Genomic DNA, 20,450 nt, shown 5'->3' on the forward strand with positions numbered 1-20,450 from the left:
AAACATTTTCGTGTATCCATCTTTGATTGCAGGGTCTAGCATCCTGCCTTGTATGTTAAATGAGAGAATAAAGAATGGTGATTTTACTTTTCTAAATAATTAGGCTTTGACTAGAGGGCAGCTTCAGATTCCTTCTGCAGACTAAATTTTGTCACATTTTTGTCATTTCACAGATTTTTTTTTTAATGTGTTGGGTAAACAAAATTGGCTTGGCTCTTTTCTTAAAAAATGATCTCTAGATGCAAGGTACTCCGTTATATCAGTAAGTATGGATCAGTTATTAAACTACCAGTGATTCTGTTTAACATTTACAAATTTGTGAAATTATTTTGAAACTCATAACCCCATCTAAGACAGATTATGAAATTTTTCTTTTTAAAACAAAGAATCAATAAACCAATTAAAGACCCCTATCATGAGTAACACAGTGACAGAATGAATTGATTAATATAAACTCCTTTTCAGAGATTCTTAAAATCTGAAGATTTAATTTGGGCTCAAACACTAAAAGGAATATGCAATAAGCTTGCTGCTGGCAAACGTTTCAATCCTGGAAGCTGTCTGGGCTCAGTCCCTCTCTGCAGGAGGGAAAGGCACAGTCCATTGCCCTGAAATGCTCATGGTATGTCAGCCCAGCTGTGCAGGGAGCCTCTTTCTGGCAGTGCAAAGAGCATACATGGTGATTAAGATATGAGTTGAGGGAGTGATGGCAGGGCTTGCTTTGCTATTTTACTTTTTTTCTGACCTGGAGACTTCCTTTGCAGGTGAGCGTCCCTATCAATGCCCTTACTGTGAAAAAGGATTCAGTAAAAATGATGGACTGAAGATGCATATTCGTACTCACACCAGGGTAAGATTATATTCTGTCTCATTAATATTTATTATAAAACTATACTTGTTTTTTTTAAACATATTTAATTGGCATGAAAAAATAAAAGTGATGTATCTTAAATTACATGTTTATATTTATGATGGATATTTGGGGATACATTTTTTTTAAGACAAAACAATGAAAGAAATAAAAGTCCAGACCTCGAAAGTGTCCCAATTCTTTGACTTATGAATAAGTGCTTAGGAGTACTAGGAATTATAAATGGCAAACTGCCAGATAAATAGATCGTGACATTTTAATACTAAAAGGTATAAAAGACGCTGCCTTGCAGAGCATTTGCCAGTGAGAGGAACATTCTTGAATGGAGGCGTGTGACCACTAAGTAATGCGTATGGGGAAATACATTTTCAAGAAAGATGTTAAAAATAATGTCAGTTATTAGAAGGGGCAAAAAAAAGAGAAAACAAGTCACTGCTTTACAGGTACTGCCTGTTACGGCCTTCCACTGGACTGTCGTCATTCACTTACATACGGCTTTCCCATACTCAAGCATCTGCCTCACCTGCTATGTAAAAACCCATGAGCAGTTCACCCTCCAGGCAGCTGCATTTCTTAACTATTTCTGTTTAGAGCACATTAGATACTTCATATGAACTTGCCACGTGGAAATCGGATGTTTTAAATAGTTCTTGATTTTACTTTTCCCATCTTTTCACTGCATTATCTTTCACACAGTTCCTTTTCAGTCTGGCCTTTTAAAGGTGCTCATAGTCTGGACATAAAGGACATATTTTTCCAGCTTTTAAGAGACATGCTTAATCCCCTAAGAGTAATTCTAATTTAGGCCTTTCCTGGATTTCACTTTTTACCTTAGCTATAAAATAAAAACTAGAGAAAACACATAATAATAATAATATCCTTTCCAGTATAATAATATTCTAGCCTTCCACTTCAGTTCTGTAGGCCATAAAAGATACCCTCGGAGGCCCTGTGAAGAAAATAACTCTTCTTGTTCTTCTGGTGGAGGACAGAAACAGCTTCTGTACTCATTAAAGCAAATCCATAGCAGGTTTCTCCTTCTGGTTTATAACACCATATTTATATTATATGAATATTAGTAATTGGATTATTTACTGAGTATAAAATTACTTCATAAACTATAAAGGATTAGACAAAGATGACTACTTGTAATGATATGACTTAAATATATATTTCACAATGAGCACTTTTTTTTTTTTTAAGATTTTATTTATTCTTGAGAGACACAGAGAGAGGCAGAGACACAGGCAGAGGGAGAAGGAAGCTCCATGCAAGGAGTCCGACGTGGGACTTGATCCTGGGACTCCACCATCACACCCTGGGCTAAACCACCCGGGCTGCCCGATAGTGAACATTATTAAAGAGATTTAAGTTAGTTCACCTAGGAAGTTATCTTACATGTGTGCAGTTTTCATAATGGCATTAATAATATGTTTAAAGATGCCAGCATGCAAGCAAAGGAACCTTGGTTCCTGTCATCGAAACAAGTGATGTTAACCAAAATTTGGGCACGATGGGAACCTAATATGTTACCGCACATGATTACCGATGATAGACATGATTATACCACAGAAGAAAATCACTGTAGGAAAAAAATACTTTCTGGGTCCTCTCAAGAAAGTGTGATATTTCGGGATGCCTGGGTGGCTCAGTAGTTGGGCACCTGCCTTTGGCCCAGGGCGTGATCCTGGAGTCCCCGGATCAAGTTCCATGTCAGGCTCCCTGCATGGAGCCTGCTTCTCTCTCTGCCTGTGTCTCTGCCTCTCTCTCTCTGCCTCTCATGAATAAATACATGAAGTCTTTAAAAAAAATAAAAGAGAGTATGATATTTCTAGTTCAATTAATCAGTTTTTACTTTGCCTTAATATAAAGTTTATTAATGAGACTGATACAAATAGTGGTAACAAATACAAAGACAACTAATCCCATGCCAGGTACTAGTCTGGGCTTTCACAAGCATTTATTTAAGAAGCCTCACAGAATTTATATCCCATAACTTGGTAATGAATTAAAAAACCCTTTTAGGCCTCTGTAAGGTAGATATTCGTGTGATCTCTTTGTAAAAAATGAGAAATTGAGGCGTAAGCAGGCAAGGAGCAGAATTGAGGTGGGAACCCAAGAAGATGGGCTGCAGAATCAATCCCCTTACCTACCACACACATTTGCCTTTTATTTACTTAAATATTTTGACTCTAACTGACTGAATACTTTCTTGTATATTTTTAAACTAAATGAACTGCAGTAATGATCGCAGATATAAAAGCCTTGTGTTCATTTGAATATTTGAGCCTTACTTCAAGGTTCCTGAAACTGCCTCGAGGTGTCCAGGGACAGGTGGTACCTTTTAGCAGCTTTCAAGCACTAACTGCAGGGAAAGAAAACAAACCCCAGCTTTTGATTAAGGGCACACTCTACAGCACCTCAACTAGAAGCACCCAGAATTTTAGGCCGAATCCCATATGATTCATGGAGAACTCCAAAGGAACAGGGTATTTTCCCTTTATTACTTTGGTTTTATAGGACCAAATACAAAAAAAGATATCTCTACATTTGGATCATGATGCATGTCAGTTTCAGTTTTGTATTCACATTACATTTAGTATTTAGATAGTTCTAATCCTAGACGTTTTTGTCCTATTTCAAAAGAATTTTAATTCTGTTACAGCAACAACAAAAACTATACTATTCAGCATGTTACATCTTTGAGAAGTTTGAGTTAGTCTGCACAAAATGCCATGCCTTGCCTGCACCCTCAGATTTGCATTCTGTGGTTACTGCATGGATGCCTCAGCGAAGGAACACAAAATCCTTTCATTCTGGTTATTGTTTATGGGGTCCAGTAAGGGCTGCAAGTGTGGGAGACAATTTTGCTAAAATCCACATTATACTAAAAGGCTGAACAGTCGTTGGTCTTTTATGGAGAGGCCATGGCTTAAGTCCAAGGCTTAATTTCCTTTTATCCATTTCCTTCAATATATTATACATTCTCCTTATTTTTAGTTTTCAACACTTTGTTATGCTAGATGTGTTTTTCTTTGTATCCATCCTGCTTGTATCTACAGTTTGTTATTAATAGCTAAATTTTGGAAAATCCTCAGCTCTTTTTAAAAAATTACTTCTTTGGTCCCTTTCTTTCCTTCTTTTTCTTAAGGGATGTCAAGTACATGTGTTACACTGTTTGATGTTGTTCCATAGCTCTTGGTAGTTCTCTTCTGGTTTTGTTTTGCTTTGTTTGTCTTTTGATTTTTAATCACAGTGTTTTTCTTCTTGTCTCTGTGTTTCTAATTTCCATTCATATATTTTCAGTTTTACTGAATTTTTCCTCTGTTGTTCCCAGTCTGCCTATTGAAGGAGCTCATCTTTGATACCATGTTTTTCATTTCTAGCATTTCCATTTGGCTTTTTAAAAAATCACTTCCATGTCTCTGTTAAAATTATCCATTTGTTTGTGCATGTTGTCCACCTTTTCACTGGATTCTTTAACACATTAATTATAATAATTTTAAATATTTAAAATTGATACTACCAATTTAAAATAACTATAATTAATATGTTAAAATATCTGGGCCATCCTTTGATCTTGTTATGTTGTCCATTCTGTCTCTTGATATGGGTTTGTGGGGGGGGGTTGCTTTTTGTGTGTCACACAATGTCTTTATTCAATGCCTATTACTGCATGTAAAAGAATAGTAGATATCAAGGGAAATATTATTTTTACCTGGAAATAGGTGCACCTCTTTTTTGGCCTGACCATTAATGTGAGGGCTTGAGCTAATCTAGTCAAGAGTTGAACTAGCTTTGGGTTTTGTTGCTGCTATAGTTATCATCGGCTTTAAGCTTCTCCTGTAGTGGTAGGCTGCTATTTCCACATTCTTACTGGGAGGTCTTGATGGTCAGGGGTTTTCTGCAGTAATTCTCTGCTACCAACAGACCCTGTATACCCTTGCTGCATACGGTAGAGGTTTGTCTGTCTGTCTGTCTCTCTGCCTTTGCCCCTTTACTGGTTATAATCTGCTAGTACATGTTACTCAACATGAGATGTGAGTGGGGCAGAGGGCTCTCTTGGCTCTCCTGCTCTGCCAATAGGGTGAGGCAGGTGCTACATACCTGGGCCTCTGAAATGGAGCTTTCTCAGCATTCCTACTGTGATTCAGTGGTGAGCAACTTTTACCTCTGCATTAGTGCAGGTCTAGAGCTGCAATATCCTAGGCATAAGCTACATGTGGCTATTTAAAATGTAATTGTAATTAATTATAATTACAAGTAATTGTAATTTCATTAAAATTAAGGCTGATTCATAGAGCATGTAGCTTGTGGCTCCTATATTGGATAGCACAATTAGAAAAATTTCCATCATCACAGAAAATTCTACAGCACAGGTCTAGAAAGACAGGTGGCTGAACTTGGCCTTGTGTCAGTGGAGAGTTTTGGGCATTAGTGAGGGGACTATTCTTTTTCTGGCAGCAGCAGACCTCTTCTACACATCATTGTGGACCTTGGGCAAAAGCAGGTCCAAGAGCCCCTCTCCTTTGAGTCATTGCAGGGTACGGGGCATGGGCAAGGTTCTGTTCTTCCCCAGAGGCAGAGCCCTTTACCTGGGACCAGAGTTTACAAGGGGTTCCTATATCTCTTTTAGCAAGTTGATGGCTTTTGCTTCCTCACAGAGATAAGTTACAAGATATGGCAAAGACAGAAGGCATTTGTTTTCTGTGTCAGAAGGGTCTGTAGCCGTGTGCTTATTCCCTGGCAGTGCTGGTCACTGCCTTGCAGTCCATGAGGGGACCAGAACACAGATGAGTTCCTTCTGGTATTCCTTCTCCACCTTGAAACCTTATCAGGCCCTCCAACCCTCATCACTGTCAGGACTCTCCAGCCCTCTCAGCCTGCCCCTAATCTTTCTCAAGGGCACCTGGTTGAGCCAATGGAAGAGAAGCTGTGAATGGTTACATTGCCAATGTACTTGGGTTCCCATGATTCTCATCTGAACCATCCCCATAGCCCACAGTGGACCTTTAAGAATCCTTTAAAGTTCTACTTATTTTCTTCCTACCCACTTAGGTGACACCCGCCTCATCCTCTGTGTTGTGACAAAGGGGAAACAGTTCTCCTGTTCCATCTCTGTGGCATTCAATTCACCTACTTGTCTGGAAAATACCCCATGACCTTAGGTTCAAAACAATGATGTAGATTATCCAGCATTTTCTTTTTTTTTTCTGCTTAGGGTAGGAGTGGTGTTCTTTGTGTTTTTTGTTTTTTGTTATTTGGTTTTTTCCCACATTTTAAAAGCACTAATTTACCTTAGCTGTCTAGGTTTGTTGGGATAATTTCTTGTACTTAATGTTTCTAGATTAATTTCTGTTTGGTAGAAGCAGAAAATCTTACACTCCATGACCAGTTAACACTTCTCTTTAGTTAGGGAAGCATCCTTTTTACAGGCCCATGTGATTGAGACCATCCTGTTAGTTTTGGAGAAAGAGGTTCTGTTTCCCAGAATGTGGAGAGGTCAGTCTGCCTCAGGGCAGGGCTTGGCAGGCCTCCCACAGGACAATGTATTATGAACCATTTCTCATATCTCCTTATCTACTTTCTCTCTTTCCTATTAATGGGCTCTTTTCTTTGCTTGGGTGTTGGAGAAGATAGCTTTTTGTGGGGAGGAAGACTTCTTTTGCACATGAGTGGGAGGAATTCCTTAGTTTGGACACTGTGGCTTCAAACCAAGTCTTTCTGAAACAACCTCAAAAAAGAAGTATTAATTTTCCCAGGGATTTTAAGTTTGGAGATGCTCCAGGCTCTCTGGCAGACCCTCCTCTCCTTATCTCTGTAGTCTTTTGTATAAGAGGTCTTCTTGGCCATCCTCAATTATATCTGAAGTAGATATCTTTATGTGTAGTATCTCAAGTCCCAAGTTAGTACGTTACACTTAGGAACAGAAATCATCTGGAAATTGTGGGCCTTAGGTTTTTTTGGGGTTTTTTTGACCTTAGGTTTTTATTGTCTTACACACTTTGAGCCAAGACACTGACACTGAAATAGGGCACATGGTCATGAATATCCATTGTGTAAATACTAGGTTCAAAAGGAATTGTTTTTGTAACTATTTACTACAGAAGGCTTCACATCTTACTTAATCACTTTTGATTTTCAAAATGGAAAGCACCTAGACCAATTAGAAAGTTAATTCAGAGAGTCTGCCTTTTGAACCCCACTTGGAAACCCATTTAGTCTACACAAGATCCAAGATCACAGCTGTTTCTCCAGCCTTATTTGTGGGAATAGCCAGAAGTGTTCTTACAAATATGAAAATGCAAGTGATTGCCCAGGCTTTTATGTTGTTTTATATTTTGTTAATTTTCTTTCATGAAACTTCCTGTCCCGGGTCGTCAGGTAGTTCAGGTTTTGGGTGGGCGGGCTTTACAGACATACGTCCTTCACACTTTCTTCTGACACCATGCAGTGAAACCCTGTGTCTCTAAGGCCAGACTGGAGTGGGATGCCTCAGAGTCCTCTGGACATTAGGCACTGCTGAATTTATCTGGAGCCTTTGGGGGTGGTATACCAATGTCGCGATTTGAAAACTATACAAAAATATCTGACCAGAGCACCCAGCTGGCCCATCATGTGGATGCAGTATATAAGCATGATGTTGAAGGAAAGAGAAGAGTTAATTTATTACGGGAGGAGATACTGAAGGCGGAGTGAAAAGTGGAGACTAAGAGGAAAAAGAGGCAAGAAGAATTTCCTCAGCTACAGGAACACTGCATAGGATTTTCATAACCTTGGATGAGAACAGAAAGGGGTCTTTTAAGGGTAAGAACCGGCTTGCCATCCTCATGAACACATTATGAGGCATTCATTTAAAAAAAAAAAAAAAAAAAAACTAGAGACAGATGCAGAAGCAAGCCTGTTGAATCAGGAAGGGAGTGAGTAAATTCATTCCAGGAAACACTAGAGAGAGAGGGTGGTATTTGAATTGAGCTTTGAGGAATATAGAGGAGGGCATGCTAGGCAGATGTAACTGCGAGGACAAAGAGAAAGAGGTAGTTGCTACACATCCCATAGGGTGGGGCCTCTCCACCACGACTAAGTCTGAGGATGCACGTTGAAGTCTGGTAGCGGTTGTGACACGTTGGGACTGAGGAGTTGATATGAATCCTGGAAGCATGTTGGTTTGTGTGATGTGTTTTATTTTGAGTAGAGGGATGATATGATTAGCTCCCTCTTAGAAAGACTGCTCTGAAGATATCCTCAAGTACGAATGAAAGGAGGCCATACTGGAGGCCATACTGGGGAGACCAGGCAGGACAGAGGCAGGAGCCAGCTGCACTAGACAGGGAGCCCACACCAGGTGGCCGTTGGACTTAAAAGTAGGAACATATGGGCAGCCTGGGTGGCTCAGCGATTTAAGCGCCCAGGGCGTGATCCTGGAGACCGGGATTGAGTCCCCACGTCGGGCTCCCTCCATGGAGTCTGCTTCTCCCTCTGCCTGTGTCTCTGCCTCTCTCCCTTTCTGTGTCTATCATGAATAAATAGATAAAACCTAAAAAAAAAAAAAAAAGTAGGAACATATATGAGAGACACTTCTGAAATAGTATTGAAAAGGTTTAAGCATGTACTGCATGTAGGTGGTGAAGACTACGGAGGAGTCCCAGGTGAACCTGGGATGCTTGGAAGGGACACTTCAGGACATGGTGGTGTTCCACACAGAGACAGGAAGATGAGCTAGTTGATTTAGAGATTTAGATTTAGAGTGTTTTTATATCTAGAAAAGAGAAAGAGATTAAGAACAAATTTAATTAACTTTTAAATGTTTATTATGACTTGAGAGAAAACATTGAAATTTGTTCTTATTTTTTATTTTTCTTAATTTCATGAGCTTTTGTGCTTGTGGGGGCAAAAGGGTATGGCCCATTGCCACTATTTGAAAACATCTTTAATTTGGTATTGGAATTAGTAAACCTTGATTGTTTCTACGCATATTTCCTGGGGAATTTTAGATGCCTTACAAATGAATCATTTAAGATAAATGGCTTTGAGATACTATTGTATTTTATTTGGCTTAGAAAATACACCTGCATGAAATTGGACATTCTTATTCTATCACGGTGAGCTGCCTTTCCTTTGTAAAAGGGAAAATCAGACCATTTGAAAAATAACTTCCCTTTCAGGGACTGACAGCATCATTTTCTCTCTTCTTCCCGTTTTCTTTTTTTGTGAGAATCCTTTTTGAGGTTATCAACCCAGTGCCTCCTTTTTTAAATTTTCTGTGCAACTATGCTCATGAGCTAGGCAGCTCCCTTAGAATCATCAGCAAAGAAACTTTTCTGTTCCCTGGTTAGGAGTACTTTTCTGGCACATCAAATGATGTTCCCGATTTAAAGTAGGACTTCTGGTCCAGGCATTCTAGAATATGATGATTGGTTCCCTGGATTTCTCTAGGCTAATATAGTAAGAGATGAAAACTTAAAATAAATTGGATTTCATACTTTTGACAAATTTATTGGGTAGGTAAATTATCTATAGGAAAATGGACAAAAGTCTTTTGTGGAGTTAAATTCTCTTTCACTGTATTTAGGGTTACAAGGGTAGCATTACATCAATGTGAGGGACTGAAGTGGTCCTCAGGCATAAGATGTGATTTTTCTGCAGACTTTCTTTTAATGGTACTTACATTATCATTCATCATTTCTATACCTAACTTGGTATTTTGGGAACAAACAAACCTAGAACCATTCGCCTAAAACATAATGTATGTTCATGTGGTAATGGTGTGTTCAAGATGGTTGCCACCAGTTTTTTCCCTTCTTGCCTAGACATCCACAGGGCAAGTCTAACTACCCTTCCTTTGAGTCTGGGCTGGTCACAGTGGCTTGCTTGACCACTAACAGCGTGCAGCAGAGTTAATATTCTAGGAGCTCAGAGGCTATAAGAAACTGGAGCTTTTGCCTGTGTCTCTTGGAATCATGCTGTGAAGACCGCAAATCCTGTAGAGACATCACAGACAGGCCCTCCACACTACAGCTGACACCAACTGCCAGCCCTGTGAGTAAGCCATTTTGGACACCTAGCCTATTTGAACCTTCAAATGACTTCAGCTCTAGCCAGCTGACTGCAGTTATAAGAGAAACTGAGAAGTAATGTCTCCGTAGCAGTCAGCCCACAAAACCATGTCAGTCCACATTCCATCCACAAACCCAATCCACAAAACCATGAGAAAGAACTACTTATTTTATGTCACTAGGTTTGGGGATGACTTATTATGCATTAGTAGGTAACAGAAACAAGTGCTAAATATTGCACCATGCTGAATAAGTACAATTTTAATTGTATAATATGCTTCTGCATTTTAAAGTGGTTGACATTTCTGGACAAAGTGCTAAAGTAAGCAGATACAATTATGATCCTAAACATAAGTTAGCAGTTGGATCATGATACCATCATTTAGCAATGGGAACTATATTTTGTAATTGGGAAAATATAATTTTTAAAAAGATGGTTTAAAAATTAATACTAACAATTGTTTATAAAAGCATATGCTGTTCTTGAAGAGGATTCAAAAAATCAAGAAATGTATAACCTTTCAGGCTCTCATGATACTTACATACTACTTAAGTTCTTGGATTCAAAGTCTGGTGGCAAATCTGCTTATGTAATACTAAACTTTAATGAGAGCTTTCCTTTAAATAGTAGGCCCTGTAATTGGTGTGATATTGGGACTGCTGAAGTGAACAGGCTCATCACCATCATAATATTCTCTCTGCAATACTTTTTGGAAAGCTAAACGACAGCCAAAGAGTCTGACGCTGAATTATCTGGCAGTATTACGATCAGGAATGCTACCTATTTGGGGGCCTCTGGTGTATAACTCTTTCTTGCCTTTGGAGCTAGTGGCCTGGCAAACACAATTATAGATAGTCTCCACTCAAATGTAATTATTGTGAGTAGACAGTAGGGACAGTTCCTATTTAGGACTTTCTTCCTGATTAGGACACTTTCTGACTGAAGCTCTGGAAAGTACACAAACCTCAGTTTTTGAATTTAACAAACTTACTGTCATAATTTGTTTATGTGTTTCTCTTGTTTAGACCTTGACTTCCACTTGGACAGAACTCTTACAGCTCTTTTTCCTTAGCATCTGTGTGCCTGGCTCCTAGTGGTTATCAGACTTTTGAATGAATGAAGTAAAATTATATCAGAAGTAAACTATTAATTTACCAAGGAATCTATAGCTAAATAAGATATATGAATTCAGGAATGCCTGGGTGGCTCAACAGTTAAGCATCTCCCTTCAGTTCAGGGTGTGATCCTGGAGTCCCAGGATCGAGTCCCACATCAGGCTCCCCACAGGTAGCCTACACCCTCTGCCTACATCTCTGCCTCTCTCTGTGTCGCTCATGAATAAATAAATAAAATCTTTAAAAGAGAGAGAGAGAGATCAATTAATTCATACATTTATTCAGCAAACAGATGTTGAAGGACTACAGGGTGCTACAAACTGAGAATACAGCAATAAACAATTTGACCACTATCTCTACCCTCAGTAAGTTTGTCTGTTTATGATAGGAAGTGTAATTCTTGCTTAGTCAGCAAGAATGTGATGGATCATGGAGTATATATAGAGGATATAATAATAATAATGATGATAGTAATAATAATAGGAGGCTTCCAGGGTGAGTAGAGGGGACAGACAAGGAGGACCGTTGAGAAGTCCTAGAAGGTCTGTGGCCTCAGAATTTTGGCTTTGTTGGATTCTGCTAAACACTTTGTTTCTAGATGATTACTGGCCAGTACCAGCCCCACTCTGATTATCAAATTATTTTGTTCTTAAATCTCAGAGATCTCTTTGTTCTCTGATTCAGTGATCCCTTAGACTCATCTCAACTTGCCAATAAGTTTTGATTATTCTCCCCAGGGAGTTTTAGGTAGGGATAGGGAGTATTTCAAGAAAATACTCACAGGCTAACCATCCCTGGAGAAACAGCAAATCCTTTTCTAATGGCTTTTTCCTAGGATCCATTTGGTCTCTCTTCTTTTTCCCACTGCTCAGTGCAAGGAATAAAATAACTGTGCTTAGAATCAAAAGGTCTCATTTCCCATCCTCCTTCCAGACCTGACAGGAAAGTTCTCAGCATTTTAAGTGAACAACTCTTTCCTGCCCCAGCAGGGTACATGAAGACAGATATAAGTGCCTTTTTAAAAAAATTTTTCATCTGTCACATAACGCTCAGTCTGGGACTATTCCCACAGCGGGGTTGATATTTTGACTGAGTTATTAGTGAAGCTTTGAGCTTACAAGTAATGTAAAATTCAGACAGATTTTCATTTGAAGAAATTATTTATGGAATGTTTGGTTAACTGATTGATATTACTGTTTTCCTAAATGATGAGAATAAAATCAAATCCCTGTGTAGTAATTTGTAAATCCTTATGATGACAAATGGCCTTTCTTAATTATCTCACATAAAGTCTTAAAAATTAAAAATGAAAAGAACTTATCATAGAGGTTTCCATGACAGTTTCTATTTAACTTTGCTTGACAACGACTTCAAATATTTGTTGCATATATAGAGAACTCCTGATTAATGAGACATTCTTTGACCAATGTGGTACATTTCTAATTGCAACTCTAAGACTTAGGAGAGCATATGTTGAGTCTCACTGGCCAACTAAATTTTATTGAGCCAACTTGTGTTATGGGAGGGTTAAGAAAAAGTTCTAGCCCTTATAGATTCTGGACAGAGCATTCATGATCACATGGAGCATGGCAGGGACCATGACAGAAGTATCTCCAGGGTACTGTAAACCCACATATGCCTCCTCTTGGGAAAGAGTGCAGGCCAACGAAGGTGTCAGGAAAAACATGGGAGTTTAGTCCATGAGAGTAGAAAGCTCATTCATGAAGTCTCCATGGAAGAAAAGAACATGGTTGAGCAGCAGAACATCCTCCAAAAAGAAACTGAGAAGAGGCAGCCAAAGAGGCCGAAGAACCAGGAGAAAAGAGATGGCATCAGAGCCGAGGGAGAGGAAGTTGTAGCCCTGTGTGCGATCTTCCTCTTGGAATTTTGTGATCTCCACAAGCAGATTACAAGTTCTGAAAAGCCTGGGAGTAAAGACATCTCTTGTTTGTTTAACCTAGCATTTGCCAAGATAATTTAAGCAGAGTAAGTGAGAGAGAGAGGAAGTGAATGTGTGTGGGGGGATGTATGTATGTTCTACTGCATCTCACCAGGACTAGAGTTCTACAAAACACAACTTAAGAAATGCTGGTCTATTCCATCCCATGTATGGCTGCCACAGTAATACTTATAAAGATAGATTTGATCATATGTTTTAGTTACCAAAGAAAACAAAATAAACAGAAGCAACCCCAGCGTAGCTCTTGCTGCCTATAGACTGGCACCCAGACAGTGTAGCTCAGGGTGCCTGGGCCCTCCGGTTTGTACCATCTGCCACTCCCCAGTTCAGCCCTTCTCTCTCTGAGCACACACACACACACACACACACACACTGGGCTTTGGCCAGTCTGGACTATGTGTCTTTATCCCAAAGTTCACCATGTTTTTCTGCTTCAGTGTGTCTTGATGGTACAAATAAAATAATCCTTGTTTTCAGGCCTCTTTTGTTTTCATCCTCTCCTCCCTCCCTCTTCTCCCTGTGGAGATTTTAGCTTCTTAAAGCTCCTGGTCAGGCATCACTTTCTATCCAGCCTTCTCTGCCACCTCTGCTGTGGACATACTTTACTGATACGTTAATCGTACTATATTCATTCATTTTTTTCAGTTTTATATCCTAGTTTTCCTTCTTTAAAAAAAATATTTTATTTATTTATTTGACAGAGACAGAGCACGGCACAAGCAAGGGGAGCAGAGAGAGGGAGAAGCGAGCTCTCTGCTGAGCGGGGAGCCTGATACAGTGCTCAATCCCAAAACCTTGGGATCATGACCTGAGCTGAAGGCAGACACTTAACCGACTGAGCCACCCAGGCATCCCTAGTTTTCCTTTTCTCTCTTTTTTCCTTAGTGTTTATCTCACCTATTTAATCTTTTAACAACATAATTTTACATCTTATTAGTACTTATATAACTTTTCTATAGAAATGGATCTTCATTGATGTTGAAGGGACACAACTTCTAAGACTTGTTCTTAGCCCCCAGGAGTTTTCTGCATACCCAGAGGGGAGACAGACACTCACATTATTAAAGCAGATCTTCTTTGAGAGAGAGGATCAATGTGTGACAGGAATGTTGGAACGTGGAAAATATAGCAGCTCACTGCCCGAGGGAGACCAGATAGAGTTCACTGAAGAAGTTTGAATTGGGTCAGAAAACAGGAGTATGAGTTTTCTAGGGAAAGGAGCAGAATTGGGGGTAGGGCACGTCAAATCAACGGAGTGCTGTGTGTAAAGTTATGAACTTGTGCTTTGTGAGTTAGTGAGAAGCCCATTGGTAGAGCCCGTGGAGTGTGTTGTAGAGAACTGGAGCATAAGGTGAGAGACTAAGCAAGTTCCACAAGACCACCAGCAGATTTCTGTGCTGAGACAGGAAAATACGATTGATTCCATAGGCAGTAATAAGTCAACACAGGCTTTTGTTTCCCAGTGAGAGAAAGAGGGAAGAAGATAAGCAAGAATCCTATGTGTTTTCTGCTTACAAATACAAAACTGTGAAATAAAGACAAGTGTTCACTCCAAGCAACTCTATCCCCTAAACTAAAATTTTTTCAATATTTTTCTATCAATTTTTATACAAAAACTGTCATTCATATTAAGGCTAATAAAATTATAACTCGATTGCTAAGGCTGTAGTTATTCCTATTACTACTGTTAGAACAAAATATAGGGCACAACTGTCTCTTCATTCCCTGTGGCATCCTCAGTGGAAACCTGACATATTGTCTTAGGGTTACTCTATCTAGTTAAACTTGTTCCTGTAATGGCTGGATCAGAGTGGTATCAGAGAACTACTTCATCTCCCTAGCTTGGGCAGCTCCCTTTGCGATAATAATGTGGTTATTTCAGAGATGTCTACTCTGAAATAACATGCTGTATCAACAAAGAGTATATGTACAGCAGTTTGCAGATTTAGCTCAAATAAAACTCTATAAATATTTAGCATTTCAGCCAAGTGATGATTGCTGCTTCGCTACCACTATATTATCTTTAGACTTTAATAATATATTTCAGGATTTAAAGGAAAGTACATCCATGTGAAAGAGAATTTTTCTTTGTTTTGAGATAGGCAATATACAATTAATTTTTAAAAGAGATGGGACCATTATTCTTAGAAAAGTAATACATTTTCTATACTATTTTCTCTCTGGAACAGAATTTTATATTCATCTTGCAGTCTATTCAGGTACTTTAATTACTAAAGTATCATAGGAGTCTTGAAATAAAGGACAATCTATTTATATGAAGATTCCATTAATGAATTGCAAGAACAATGCTTATTGAGGTTCATGCATAACTTCCTTTCTACATAAAATAACCCCAGTTCTTCATAATTTGTGTGCCTTTTTCAGTTTTGAATTACATTATTTATGTGCCTATTAGAAAATACATATGTGCCTATTAGAAAATAACCAGAAAGCTGGTTAATATAATATATAAAATACTCTTATTGAATTTTTATTATGAGCCAAGGATGACAATAAGCAAGATCTTATGACCCAGGTATAAAACCTCATGTTACTAATGGGGGAAGTAAGGTTTAGAGAGGTTAAGTAACTTGTCCAGTCCCATGACTAGAGGGCACCATAAAGATTGGAAATTAAAAAAAAAAAAAAAAGATTGGAAATTAGATACTTTTTTTCACTATAGTCTTTATTCCTTATTACTAAATAGATATGTTATCAAAATGTTTTAAAGGATTACCTACCTACCTACCCACCTTCTACAAATACTCCAAGAACACTGGTGCCGAATTCTCATTCAGTTCAAAAACTTGCTCTTCGGTTCCATTTAAGTCCACTGCTGCCCTCTCCTCCTTCCCCATTGCAGGGTCCCCAGGGTCCATGCTGTGAAGTGTCCTGCTGGAGAATGCTCCAAGATGACTGTCACAAAGACCTGCCTCATCCAAAACTATTCCACAGTACCAGCACGACCTCTACAGGCATTTTCCCTTTACTTGCACTTTTTAAGCTATTTTCAATAAAATACTGTTAATATTTTGAAAGCCATCAGGAAGGGATGTTTCATGTTCCTTGTAATCCATTTTAATAAGTGCGATTTCAGTGTAGGCAGATTTACTCCTCACATTTTACCTGAATGTCTCATTGGCAGTTTCTCTGCATCATTGGACATTAAAACAGCGTTTTCAATGTAGGAACCTTTCAGATCTTTGAAGATTTATTTTAGGTATACTATTTTAGGCTATATTAGATATATTCTTCCAGGAATATACATCTAGGCCAGGATTGACTCCCAGGAGGACACAGGATAACGTTGATATCAAGGCCAGTGGTCAGGTTGAGTGTATTATGGTTTTGAGAGACCGATTGGGCCTCTCAGCCATACTTCATCTTAAGGAGGTTGGGAATATTTTTTAAATGTTTTGATTTCAGTAATTCTAGATAATAGACTGAAATTTATTCTTAAATTCATGGCAGAAGCAAGGGCCTTTAGGAGAGAGGTCATTTATTTTGGTTTCAGCTTAAGTTATAGTTATGGATGTACCCTTTTTCTCCATAAAAGAGGTGTTACTCTTTGATTTCTTTATTTTCCACTATAATCTATGAGGCAGTTAATGGCTCCCTATACATATACATATATGTATATACATATGTGTATCATTACAATCTGACCCAAACCATAATTACATTGGGGTAAAAATCTGCTTTCCCTGAGAAACATTCAGGCTCTGGCTATCTCTTTTCTTCTCTTTATGATTGACACTAAATCATTATACTCTGTATCAGTCATGATTCAGTAGAGAAGAAATCGCCTCCTTCTGGGGTGCTAGAGTCATAGCTGCTAGGCAGGCTTTAGCCACACTTCCTGAGGAATATTTAAATGGACTGTTTGTAAAATCCCATTTTTCCTTCAGTTCTCATCTCAACTTCAGTTCTCAATTGTTAATTATCTTTTTTGGGGTCACAGATTTGGATATTTTCCAGTGAAATTATATTTGTTGTGAATATTTTCTATTTGGTTAGTCTACTCATTTTAGGAAATCTGTAATGTGGATATTATCCTTTCTTATGACTTCAGTTCTTTCCAGAGAGTATTTAAGTATGAATATCAAAAAATTAATACCATGGGAGCATCTGAGTGGCTCAGTTGGTTCAACGTCCAACTCTTGGTTTCAGCTCAGGTCATGATCTCAGGGTCATGAGATGGAACCCGTCATTGGGCTCCGCGCTGGGCTTGGAGCCCTCTTAAGATTCCCTCTTCTCTCTCTGCCCTCTGCCCCTCCACACATACACTCTCTCTAAAAAGGAAAAAGTACCACGACTCTAATGCCACTTAAGGCAGAATATGCAAGTGGGCCGGGTGTTCTTTGCTGCAAACTTGAAAGATAAAAGATCCTACAAAAGAAATGAGTATAGAAAATTCTATGATGTCATGTGCTTACAACACAAAAACAGAAATCACTTAAAGAATAACACAATTAGTCATTTTATGAATATTTGGATACTACTAGTATAATTAAGTGTTCTCTGAAATAATCATTGCATGGAGTCAGAATCAGAATATATGATATAAGTATATAATTATATAATATATAATTTATATGTAACAAATATATATAAAATAAATATAACTGTATGTGTAATACTTATAATTTTATAAATATATGAACATAAAGACATTTGTAATTTTATAAATATGTAAATAAAATACTAATAGATATTACTTTTTTCAGCCTTGTTCCCTATATGAATATATGTTTAAGCATGTAGATAGAAATAATAGGAGCCAAACTGAGAGCAATTTTTCAGTGAATTTTTGTCATGAAATGTTATTTATCTGTACTTGTAAGACCTCTCAGAGGTATTGTTTTTCTAAAGCTTTTCTTTTGCCTCGTTAAAGTCCACTTTACAATGATTTTGATGATGCTGAATGTTTGTGGCCTTGATGGTAGATTGTATCAGATGCATAGGACAGATTACTAATTTGAGATTTGGCATTCAGAAATCATGAGGTGGAAGGAATGGGCAAGAGAGCCTGGAGGTTGGTAATCGGGCCCGAAGCCCTTCAGAGGGTTAGTGGTTGACTAAAGTTGTGAGTGACAGAAGCCACTCATCCAAGGACTGATTCTTACGGCAGAAAACAGATGGTCTAAGGTTCTTCAGTGATCTTTCCAGAGTGTATAGTGCTTTCTGCCTTACCAAAAAGTAACAGACACTTGAAAGCCTCCTTGAGCTTTAGGACTCCCCTTGTGGTTCCCTGACTGGGTAGCCACCCAGCCCTAAGGCCTGGACTTATTCCAGGTCTCAAACATCCCAGAGTGTTCATGCCCGGTACAGGCTGGATCCCAGGGCCAAAACTCAAAACATCACTGGGGACAATCCTAGTGGTTTTCCTATGACTAGTCTCAATGTGCATTACATTGAATTAATTTGAATTAAGTCTATTTAACTCAAACTTTTGTCATTATCACGTACATCGTATTCACCTATCTTTACACAACTATACCATATTTTATACACACACACACATATACACACATACACCTTTCTTATGTATGTGGCTATTTCAGCTACTACTCCTATTCAGTGAGTGAAGATATTTGGTTCACTCTTCCAGTACAAATTAAAAGCAACATTTTGCTGGAATGTGATGTATATGTCCCCTTTAGATCTATTATTTATATATATATTGTATTTATATATATTTTTATATATGTATTTTATATATTTTATATATTTGGCTTGTAGAGGCAACAGAAGTGAAGGAACAAAAACCAACATGTGTTTTTAGACATGTAAGCAGCATACCAAGTCATTGCCCAAAAAATGACATTCATCTGCAATATAGTCTTTAACATGCGGGACAGTTTATCACCAAGTAATATATGACTCAATGGCTAAATCGTGAATTTTTAAAATATTAAATTCTGTTTATATTTCCTCATTGGCAGGACATGAGTTAGTTCTCCAACATCTGTCCTGTTAAGAGCTATTGCCAGTGCTGTGACTGGTATGCTCAGTGTCTGTTTCTTTTCTCTCTTTGGAGAGAGGTCTTTGGAAATTGGTTCTGTACTTAATTTGATAGAAAAGAAGTGCCCTCACTGACCTCCCTCTGAGCACTTGGGCCTCTTTGTGGCTTGGTTCCTTTGTGTGCATAATGAAAATCGTGTTAACTGAATCTTCCACCAAATGTATGATTTACATTGATTTGATGTAAAGGGTATCTAGCTACTAGTAGAAAAAGTATTGGAATGCCTGGGTGACTCAGCGGTTGAGCATCTATCTTCGGCTCAGGGCGTGATCCTGGGATCCGGGTTCAAGTGCCACTTGGGCTCCCTGCAGGGAGCCTGCTTCTCCCTCTGCCTAATCTCTGCCTCTCTCTCTGTGTGTCACACATGGATAAATAAATAAGTCTTAAAAAAAAAAAAAAAAAAAAACTATTGCCACTGCAAGTATAAAAAGAGAACAAAATTTTGATTTAAGAGATCATAGTGACAATTCTTTTCTTCCATGTTCGCATACTTTGAAGGGACAGTTGTATCCAAATAAAGGAACAAATATACAGAGTAAGACGTCACATAAGATCATCACACAGGTACGAAAAGGAATGGTTCAGAATTGAGATCTGCAATTTTATTAGGCTTTCTGTGTCTTGGAATGTAGTGAAAACAAGGAAATTGTCTCAATTCAAAGTTTTTTCTTTTTACCTAATATGTTCTAAGAGAGAATGAGTTGGGTGATTTCTGAGTAACTCTGAAATTTACTGTTTGTATTTATTTGCTCTCTCACAAGGAAGAGTGTAGGCAGGCCTTGTGTTACAGAATCTTTCCTGCTTAGTATATTGTCCTATCAAGTGGTAGCTGAGTGAATCTACAGGGATGATGCCTATAGTCCCTAGATGATATATAAATGGGACCTTAAAACGGGCCTTAATTCCTAATTTCAGGTGGTGCTGACATGGCATCATCTTGCTCTTTGCTCTTCACACTGAGGAGATTTCCTGAGATGTGGGGCATTCAGGGCTGAAACTGGACTAGTCCTAGGTAAATGGGGACAATTGGTTATACTAGTCAGAGTTCTTTTTTCTTTTTTTTTTAAGATTTTATTTATTTACTCATGAGAGACACAGAGAGAGAGAGAGAGGCAGAGACACAGGCAGAGGGAGAAGCAGGCTCCATGCAGGGAGCCTGACACAGGACTCGATTCTGGGTCTCCAGGATCACACCCTGGGCTGAAGGTGGCGCTAAACCACTGAGCCACCGGGGCTGCCCCAAGAGTTCTTAAGATAAATTAATGAGAAGTCTTTTCTCAAGGAATATACTGAATCCTAAACAATCAGAAGCTAGCCAGTGAGATCACCATTATATATTGGAAAAAAAAAAAAAAGGCAAAATCTGATTTGTACTGGTTACCATTGATGACGATAGGTCATTTTGTTTTGGGGGTAGGAATG

The 20,450-nt window shown here is 38.5% G+C and overlaps 1 protein-coding gene and 1 long non-coding RNA gene across 10 annotated transcripts in view; one reads left to right on the forward strand and one right to left on the reverse strand.

The window, feature by feature from the left end:
• Positions 1-20,450, forward strand: part of PRDM5 (PR/SET domain 5) — a 206,392-nt gene that overhangs the window by 159,639 nt on the left and 26,303 nt on the right. For 8 of the 9 annotated variants that reach the window (XM_077861174.1, XM_077861176.1, XM_077861178.1 and 5 more), the window contains one exon: positions 765-850. The exons of the other annotated variant lie outside the window; for it this stretch is intronic. In XM_077861174.1, the coding sequence (XP_077717300.1) occupies positions 765-850 (86 nt within the window). The remainder of the gene's footprint in view (positions 1-764; positions 851-20,450) is intronic. 9 annotated transcript variants of the gene reach the window in all.
• Positions 1-20,450, reverse strand: part of LOC144291582 (uncharacterized) — a 29,427-nt gene that overhangs the window by 2,700 nt on the left and 6,277 nt on the right. The gene's annotated exons all lie outside the window — the stretch shown is intronic.

This window comes from Canis aureus, chromosome 20 (genome assembly GCF_053574225.1).
Source record: "Canis aureus isolate CA01 chromosome 20, VMU_Caureus_v.1.0, whole genome shotgun sequence".
Taxonomy (NCBI): Eukaryota; Metazoa; Chordata; class Mammalia; order Carnivora; family Canidae; genus Canis; species Canis aureus.